Source organism: Clinocottus analis, unplaced genomic scaffold, assembly GCF_023055335.1.
Source record: "Clinocottus analis isolate CAN_PGR_092001 unplaced genomic scaffold, fCliAna1.0.p SCAF_4, whole genome shotgun sequence".
NCBI lineage: Eukaryota > Metazoa > Chordata > Actinopteri > Perciformes > Cottidae > Clinocottus > Clinocottus analis.
The window spans coordinates 4,876,014-4,885,928 of NW_027176153.1; the positions used below are offsets into that span (position 1 = coordinate 4,876,014).

The following is a 9,915-nucleotide window of genomic DNA, read 5'->3' on the forward strand; positions in this document are numbered from 1 at the left end:
GCCAGTGAAGCCACACAAGTGTCAGATTTGTTAGGTGTGTAGCAGCTCTCCACGGTCAGCGTCGGTTAGTATGGCACGCGGAACAACTGTTCATTGCGTCATTACTATGCGCCGTGAAGACCGTTAGGAGTGGCAGCCTGGCGCATAACTAGTAGCTCGTTCCTAAGTTTGCTAACAGAAGATGGAAGCTAATTTTCTTGCCATGGGAGTCCCTCACTAATACTAGCTCACTTGACGTTAATGCACAGCCTCAGGGGCTCTGCCGTCATCCAGCCTGCTAGCTATATATCTATATACATATAGATATAGATATCTCTACAGAACAACTTCAGCGATGGAAGAAGTTGACAAAATTTTGATTCATGCCCTCAAACAAGTCGGCACGTAAGTATCAGCAGCGTCTCATGAATTGTGTACAATGCCGCCTGAGCCTGAGTGGTTGAACTGACGTGTTGTTGAGTGTGTTGGTGACAGCCCGCTGTCACACAACCCGTCACATGACCGGCGGGCTGGTGGAGGCCAAGGGTGTGAGCTGGCGGTGAATATGACTGTCAGAGGGGAACTCGTGTTGAACTTGTGACCCACAGAGAGGTGGCCGAGGAGACGCACAGTGTCAAACAGTTCAGCAGTGAGCTCATAGTGGAGGCGGTGGTCAGATGTATCCGGGTGATCGATCCAGGCCTGGGCAGCCCGCTGCCCACATCCCTCCCTCCAGGCATGTCTGCCCGCTTCAGGGTGGGCATGAGTCTGGCACAGGCCTGTCAGGTAAGACCCCTCTGAGTTATGGCCCAAACTTATTCAGGTTGGAAGGATACAATACATAACAATCAACGCCAACCTTTGGACGTTTACTATACAATATGTGGTGAACAGATATAAGAAGCTTCAGTGTACACAAATAGTTCTTTGCAAGTAGACTGACATGATGTCATTCATTGCCCTAAGGAGTCCATGTACTATGTTTTTCAGGAGCTTTCAGCCACATCTCATGGTGTTTGTCATTAGATGTTATGTTGTCAGTTGTAAATGACAGCTGACCAACTGAGCAAATTACATCAACAGAGAAAGACCATGAAGTGCAGTTGAAAACCCTAGTAATAAGCTTTTAAGTGGAGCTTGAATTGAAAGTTTTGTTAAATGAAATGTTCTCCTAAAATAAAGTTTGTACCTTTTAAAAGTATGTTCAATGAAAACCTTTTTGAGCCCTTAATTATGAGACGTTCATGGGTTGCATTAGCTCAATAAATCCACTTTAACAAGAACATAAGTGGACATTATCAGCACTGTTTCTGTTCGGTCTGTTGTAGCTAGTATACTAGCTCAATAGAATCCCCAAATCAATGCATGTAGTTCCTCAGCAGTATTATTAATACGTCAAACCATTGGTTTGCAGGACATTGGTTATAAAGGAGAGATCGGCTACCAGACGTTTCTATACAGCAACGAGCCAGAGATCCGGTCCCTGCTTATGTTCCTGGTGGAGAAGCTACCCAGAGAAAGTGCAGAGGCCTCAGACCAGCCGACAGGTACGGGAAGCACCAGTCTATGTCCTCTACACAGTTTCATGTCACCTGTCTTTACAGAGACAGAAATATACTATGTGTATTGTTACATGTGCTGGGATTTGTGCCATAACCTGAGATACATACTATAATCCTGGTTTGTAGCTATGATGTAATATGACACTTATGCACTAATGATTACATTTGATTCACATAAATAAGCACCCTTCATCAAGAATAACTGCATCTAAGCTTAATGGTTGTTTCAGTAAGTTTTTTAACAACTAGACTATAAGCCATAAGCCTCAAGTAGAATTTAATCCCTCTTTACCAAAACAAAGATTGGTGTTTGTCAAGTGAGCAGCTTTTGTTACAGTACCACTTTTTTGGGTGAGTCAACAACACATAATTGACATGGATCAAGATATGGCGTCTTGATCTATATATGGGTCCCTGTGTATATATGGGTCCCTATCTATGGGTCCTATGTCATAATGCATAAGAACGAGCATAATCTATATGTTGATTTGAGGGTGACCAGTCGGTCACATATCATAAATCATTCATCAAAACCCACCACAGAAAGTGGCACGGTTTGATGTTGGGAGGTTTGAAAGAAAACATTGTCGCATGAAGAAAAAGAGTTAGAATCAGTAACACAGTCCTGCAGAAATGAGGAAATGTTGTCCGCTTCAGAGGCATGACGAAGCATTTTGCCACGACTTACCACTTACTGAAGAGTCATCCAAGGCTGTCGTCTCTTCCTGTAGGTAAATCTGTAGTCCTCCAGAGAGCCATCGCTGCTGCAATTAAAGCCCAGTTGGTCGTTCCCTGGCTGCCTCCTAACTGCAGACTGCCACTGCACGGTGAAACACAAGTAAACTCTTTAAAGTTGCATTTTTATTTCTGAAAAGTGATTTACATACATACATACATGCATACAAAAAAATACATAAAATGTGGGGATGTGTCAAGTCTATCAGCAAGAGGAGAGAGGGGCTGAGGTTGATGGAGTATTGTAGTCAGATAGTCATCTGCCATACCAAACCGATGGGAAAAAAATATGATTTCTCAGAAATGTTATTGAAATACAAACTGGCATTTAATAATCTAATTCCACTGTAACATAATTATCCTGAATTTTTGGAATAGAAATTTAGAGCGGTTAAAATACTTTGCATATTTATGATATTAAACATCTGCTCAACTCCATAATACACATATGTTACAAAACCATGGAAAGCTGTCATGCTCGTTATATATTTTTTCTACATTTTACTCTTATTGGTGACTAAGGCTTAATGCAGTCGAAGTCTGTAAGACATAAAGTCAAATTTAAACATTGGATTTAACTTATCAGAACATAACCAGTAGGAAATGTCTTGAGTTGAGGTCGGGATGTTCCTATTAATAGTTCCATGACTGTTTCTTGATTTTGACTGTCCTCTGAATGCATGATATTAACATGTTTATTATAACATGTAACCTGACCAGAGAGAGTCTGTTGCTTCCTGACATGTAATTGATTGTTTTCTTGTTCAGAGTCCAGGAGCATTGCACAGCTTCCACGTCCAGCCTCTCAGTTTGCCACACTGCTCTAAAGGTCCAGGAAAGAGTCAGCTAAAAGGTAGGCCTCCTACTGCACATCAGCACATGCTGCATGATTCCAGTTCCCTGTGTCACCCAGGCACCAACCTGAAAATTAGTCACTTGAGGCTACCTCCAAAAGCAAATTAATCCCCATAGATCCCATTTTAAAATGAACAACCGGATCGATCATCAGCCGGATCAATCATCCAGAGGAGTCGCCCCCTGATTCTGAACTTGAGGCTTTCAAACTGGCATCCACAAACTAATGAGCGCTTGTGTGCTTTCAGAGGTGGATGACTACCAGCGAGACATTCTTCCCCCTGTGACCGCCCAGCCTTCCCATCATGCTTCAGTGGTGGCGTCCATACTGGAGCAGCACACGGCTGAGCTGAGTGCTGCTCAGGAGTGGGACAACGAGTGGAACAGTCAGGGACTTTTGTCTCGTCTCACACCACAGGTACATCCTCATTTACACTTCACACAGTTCTGTCTGGTGCTGCTGTGCTTTCGACCCTCTGAACATGCATCTGAAATGGTTGTTTTCTCAAGTTGATTGACAGTCTATATACGATAACAACGATGAGAGTAGCCCTATTGTGTCCCTTCGGATTTTCTTACTTACTGCAGTGTCCATCCAATCTCTTTTACACACCTGTCTTGTAGGGAGGGATGTGCCGGAACCCTGCGCTGATGTTATTCGTTTCTTGGTTCCATTTGTATTAATTAGTCTAGTAAGTGTGAAGAGGTTTTTGTGATCATAGAAGTGATGCAGTTAGTCCTGTGGGATTAGTACCGTAGAAACTACATGATGTTGGCACGTTAGATTCTCTATACCTAGCAGAAGCTGTCGTGTTGATGTAACATTTATTACAAACCTTATGGAATGAGTTTGTCTTATTGTTGAACAGGAGTATGGCTCCAGGAAACTGACCCGGCTGCATAAACGCATCGAGGAGCAGCTGCGTTCTGCTGCACTGCCAACTGCTGAAAGTGCCTTTGGGGGTCCTCGATCCACCTCTGACCTGTCTGAGATACTGCAGGCCTTCAGAGGCTCTGCCCCCTCTGACCACATCCTGACCAAGGGCACCCACTTCACTCACACACAGAACTTCACCTTCACGCAGGTGTGTGTGTGTGTGTGTGTGTGTGTGTGTGTGTGTGTACACTTTGTCATTTGCAAGTGCCTTCATCATTTCAAGTGTTAGTTGTCAAAATGTCTGTCCGTCCGTCCAGCAGCAGGCGGCAGCAGCAACCAGCCCTTCCATCCCCGCCGGCCATCAGTCAGAAAGTGATATCCAGCTCCGCCAGCAGGAGGAGCAGCTTTCCCTCCAGGAGCACTTCCAGCGGCTCTGCAGTGACGTTGAACAGCTAGCAGCAGACATGAAGCACATGAGTGTCACCAATGCACAGGTAATGCACACAGAGGGCCAGTGACGTAGCCTAGACTTGATGTGGCCCAGCTGTGAACTTGTGCGTTTGCTGGTGTAAACCAGCCAATGTTAGATATGCTGCTTCACATGGTGATAAGATTTCTGGCTTCCAACCGTGAATATGAGCATTCATTTGAACACATTGGTTGAAACTGTTTCATGAAGAAACTTTGATCCACAAATCTAGTTCCTCCATGAAAGTTCCTCCCCCAACAAGGTCTGTGGGTTATCTGGTTATCTGATTTGATTATTGTCTCATACATGTGATGTGTTGTATGTCCAGGTATTAGATGAGCTGAAGCAGAGAGATCTAGGGAACTCTGAAAACGAGGACAAGATGCTGGTGAAGAAGAAAACAATCGACTTGCTGCCAGACGCAGACGACAACCTGCTGAAGCTTCAGGTAAGAGGGCTGTGAGAGACCTCTGAAAACTGCTGACTGAAGAGCAGTTATCAAACCCAGCAGGGTACTCGGATGGAGTGGAAACCTGTATGTTTCTTCCTCCAGGCTCTGGTGGAGGCCAGTGCCAAGCGGGTGGTGAACCTGGCCTCTCAGTGGGAGAAGCACCGCGCTCCACTCATCGACGAGCACCGCAGACTCAAAGAAATCTGCAGCAACCAAGATGTAAGTGGTGCCTTTCAACAGATTTGTGTCTTCATTTGCTCCAGTTAAAACACCTTGTGGTTTCTGATCATTCGTCTCTATTTTCCTTAGCTGGAGTCATCCAGAAAGCTGTCTGAAATCAAGTCTCTGCATGATAAGATCCGTGTGTCTACAGAGGAGGCCAAGAAGAAGGAAGAAATCTACAAACAACTGGTAATGAACTGAATTTACTTGCTTTTGAAAGCTGGCCAATAACTTTTTGTTTATCTTTTTAGCACAGGTGTATTTCTTCCATTTTTGACACAGGCTTGTTTCAACATTAATTCATGTATTTATCAGTCGTGTGCTACATGTGTCTGTGACCGTTTGTATCGTTTCTGTTCTCTTCCGACACAGGTAACGGAGTTGGAGAATCTTCCTCGGGACGTGTCTCGGTCAGCATACACTCAGAGGATCCTGGAGATCGTCATCAACATCAAGAAGCAGAAGGAGGAAATTACCAAGGTATAATTCATAACAAATGACCGGAAATAACTAATGCATAAAGTAAGCAAGCTAATGCTGGTTGGTTAGAAGAGATCCTCTTTCTAAGCAGACAGTGGACTTGATGTAATATGACATCTTTTGATTTCTATGTCGTCAATGAAAAAAAAATCACAAATCCTCTGCACAGCAATATGAAGACTTGTCAGTATAGATAAGTGGCTTTGGCTGTATTTGTACAGGTAAAGGGCAGTATAGGGCTGTAACTACACTGTCAGTGAGCACCTGCCTCACTGATACTAGATGGGACAAAGTAGGACCATTCTACAGGATTATATTCATGAAAAGATCCAGGTGGAACTCCAAAAAGGACATTTGAAGCATCCGCTCCACTTGGTGTCAAAGTTATATTTGGCATTATTAGTGGGTATTACAGTTATACACATTGTTATATGTTTGTGGTAATACCACAAATTGAACAGTTGTAAATTTCTGCTATCTGTAAGTAGCAGACTGGCTGTGCTTGATAGCGCACATGCGAGGATGTAGGTGGCTCTGTTACACGTGACCTCATGCGGCCACAGGAACGCTCCATCTCCATATGTAATACATTGTTTGAAAGCCTGAAGTCTCCTCGAGACGAAAGCATTGACCATCAAAAACAGAGCAAATTCATGTTTCCAGGGGACGTATCCTGGCTTCAAGACATTCCTGTCAGTGAGCCAGATGATAACACAATATTGAAAACAAGCATCATTAGGATCACCAAAATCATTTTGAGACACAGACGCACCAGAATGAATCATCAGAAAAAAACACGCATGAAAAGTGAAAATGATGACCCCATTCATTGACTGCTTTTGTCAGAGAAAAAATAGGTTTTGTAATAAAAGCTTTTCCCCTTTTTGAATCCACTAGCTCCATGCTAGCATCCACTAATATAGTCAGGTGTATCCTGTAACCTTCGGCATCTAAAGAGCAAGACTCAACTTTCAGCGGTTATTGAGACTTTCGCCCCCTCTTTTGGAAAAATAAATCATTAAAATCTATGTTTTCTTTGCAAAGATGAGGATTTCTTTAATGCTGTGACATAGCCATGGTTATTGACGTGGTCTGTGAGAAGAGTAAGGGAGAGGCTGTGTGCGTATCTGTAGCTGTTCAGCCCCGCATCACCACTCTGCTCACTTTCTTTGCAGATTTTGTCAGACACAAAGGAGCTTCAGAAGGAGATCAACAGCCTGACAGGAAAACTGGACAGAACCTTTGCTGTCACTGATGAGCTGGTCTTCAAGGTAGCGAAGTCTATTTTCTTCATTACAAAAGAACCAGTATGTGTCATCTTTACACCTGAGGATTCTTGAATTTTTCCTGTTTTAATTCATTTATTTTTTGACATTCGAAGGACGCCAAAAAAGATGAATCCGTCCGCAAATCTTACAAGTACCTGGCTGCCCTGCATGAAGTATGTCATCATGTTTTTCTGAGTCTTGGATTTCTTCTTATCCGTTGCTCCTATCAGAATATGTGACATGTCATTTCTCCGTCTTCCATTCTTTGATAGAACTGTAATCAGTTAATCCAAACCATCGAGGACACCGGTACAATCTTGAGAGAGATCCGAGATCTAGAGGAGCAGGTAGGATTTTCAGTTCATCTCTCTGTACACTGTAATGAGAGCAGGGTGTGGTTAGCCTAGCTTAGCATAAAGACTGGAAGTGGCCCTTCAAATGCCATCGTGTTGACATATATATCATGTGTATTGAACAAATGAGATGCGTGTTGTTGCAGTGTACCACGCTGTCTTGTCTTGTTACAAAGATGTTGGTCTTTGGGATTGGTTTCATAAGCCGTCCGTTTTTCATACAGCTCGTGAACAAATGAGTCGTTCCATAGCACTTTGTTGTCTTCAACAACGTCCAGCAAATGTCTCAGAGTAGCTTTTATCTCCGTTGCTGCTAAGAGATCGTAACCTTTTCCTCCTAAAACAAGCTGCTCTGATGTCCAGAGATGTCTGCGCTACAAACTACAAACTACAAAAACATTTTCATGGAATCTTTTGACCAACTTCTGTTTTGATTACATCTAACACATATTTATTGTTTTCCAGATTATTATCCCTTTACATACTTGTTTGTTTACACAATGCATGTTATATATATATATATATATATATATATATATATATATATATATATATATATATATATATATATTTGTATACTGTATACAAAACAAGTATATTCTGGGTTATTACAATGATTAGTATTTGTTTTGCATTACATGAAATAAATCTCACTCCCTTTCCAACATTCATTTCATTTATTAACAGCCAAAATTATGAAAAATGTGAAAGCCAAACTGTTCCTTGTGATGCACAAAGGCTAAAGAAGATGTCCTCCTGTGTAATGTCTCATGTCAGCACAACACGTCTTTCAACTCTTCAATACTCTAGTCCCTCTGCACCTGATGTTAGGGGGAAACTCAGCACTAAGGAGGATTCTGACTTTATTACAAAGGCATTAGATAAACACTAAAATGACTCTACCAACACAATCACTGTGGAAAATCTGGCTTCATCTCTTTTTCAAAACCATCCTACTCAGTTATTGTCCCACATGCTCATAGTTTTAACATGTGATTAAAGATCTGAATTTGGAACCATCAGCCATTCAAACTGTGAACTTTCACCTTCCTCTCCATATTCTATTTCTTAACCACTGTAAACCAGAATTCTAAGCTCGACCAAACATGTAAACAATGTATTCTTTCTTTTTTTATGCAGCAGCACGTTCAGAGATTTACTGTTCAGGGAAGTACGTTCATCTTTGGCATCTTGAATGTTCCACAGATCGATACAGAAAACGGTAGTAAAACGGCGGCTAACCTGGAGAGGATCCTGGAGGACTACAAGGCTATTCGACAGGAGAACTCTGCCCTCGCTGCCAAAGTCAGAGAAGGCTGAAGAAGCCCTGGCTTGCCTTCTGAGGCCAAGGTAGAGGTAAGAACCTGGATCCCTATGGACGTGAATGGGAATGGAAACAGCTCTCCAGTTTTCACACTGAAGAGACCGCTGTTCATACACACCGCCCTCTGTTGCCATTGAAGACCTGCTTTTCTGTAGAAAGGCTAGCTGATGTTGGAACCATGGAACTAACCTGGCATTTTAATGCACAACTTGTATAAATGGATGAAGATGACTAGTGTTTAATTTCAAACTGATTTCTACGGCTGGACTTGCTCTCTGAGGGTCTATGCACTGGTCTGATGCTCTGTACCCAGATGAAAGCCCTCGGTGGCCAGCAGGGGGAGCTGTCAGACCTCTGTTCTCATGTAAATTCATTCATATGATGTTTGAAATGTTTTCATAAGATATCTTGATTAAACTGAAATCTTTGTTCAGGAATTTTTATTATGGCAATTATTCCACCATTTTCATACATTAGCAGTTCCTTTGTTGTCATGATTCTATTTGAACTGAATATGTTGAGTGAATGACATTTGAATGTAGTCCATTAATAATGTTGTCCAGCCACATCAGCAAAGTATTGTTGTGTATTTGGTACCAGCTTGAATAAAGATGCCTTACAAACTTGAAGAGCAGCTCTTGTCCGCATTAAGACGCTGGTCATGGTGAGAGGGCCGACTCTTTTTGACATCATCTACACCACAATGCTCAGTTGCACTTTTAACACCAATTAGGTGTCTGCAAATATTTAGGTTGTAATGTATTGAAGAATATCATTTTCTCTGATTCACTGGTGAAAGCCGCTGTTCGATTGGCATATGCCGGTGTGTTTCTCAAGCAGTCTGTCCTCTCTAGCAGCATGAACCAAGTGGTAAATGGATAAATGCTTGGATTAGAAATGGAGCAGCACCTTTCTGACATGAGTGGACCAAGAGCGTCTAGAATGTGTTGCATTGTGTGCCATGCAGGGTGCTGGCCCGGCCAATGGGAGCAATTTGGGGTTCAGTGTCTCACTTGAGGGCAACAATTCGACATGGACTTGGATATGGACATGGACAATTCGACTGACCGTTGCTATCCAACTCACTAAACGTGTCATATTGCTTTTCTACGTTGTATACATCTGCTGTTTTACTGGTATTTGCCATTCATAAACTGGATGAGTTCCACTCTCCAGAAGCAAATACTGATACTGTAATAGACCTCGTCTCAGATGTGAGCATTTAGAACAGAGACTGTTTGTACTGTGCACACGAAGAAAAAGTCCTCTCCTTCAGCGCCTCCCACATGGGCCCAAAACAGGTGTAGGCACTTGACAGCCCCACACAAAAATGAAACACA

The 9,915-nt window shown here is 42.5% G+C and overlaps 1 protein-coding gene across 2 annotated transcripts; it reads left to right on the forward strand.

Annotated features, from left to right (window-relative positions):
* Positions 1–9,209, forward strand: ccdc22 (coiled-coil domain containing 22). 2 transcript variants are annotated; one of them, XM_068597119.1, is made up of 16 exons: positions 1–384; positions 588–765; positions 1,394–1,526; positions 2,273–2,379; positions 3,045–3,129; positions 3,380–3,549; positions 4,001–4,216; positions 4,326–4,502; positions 4,806–4,925; positions 5,031–5,147; positions 5,238–5,339; positions 5,523–5,630; positions 6,806–6,901; positions 7,012–7,071; positions 7,171–7,245; positions 8,458–9,209. In XM_068597119.1, exons 1-16 carry the CDS (start codon positions 335–337, stop codon positions 8,569–8,571), a joined length of 1,908 nt encoding a protein of 635 aa, XP_068453220.1. In that variant the 5' UTR covers positions 1–334; the 3' UTR covers positions 8,572–9,209. The 2 variants fall into 2 exon arrangements, with proteins under 2 accessions (XP_068453220.1, XP_068453221.1); XM_068597120.1 differs by having other exon boundaries at positions 4,329–4,502.
* The last annotated feature ends 706 nt before the right edge of the window (positions 9,210–9,915 follow it).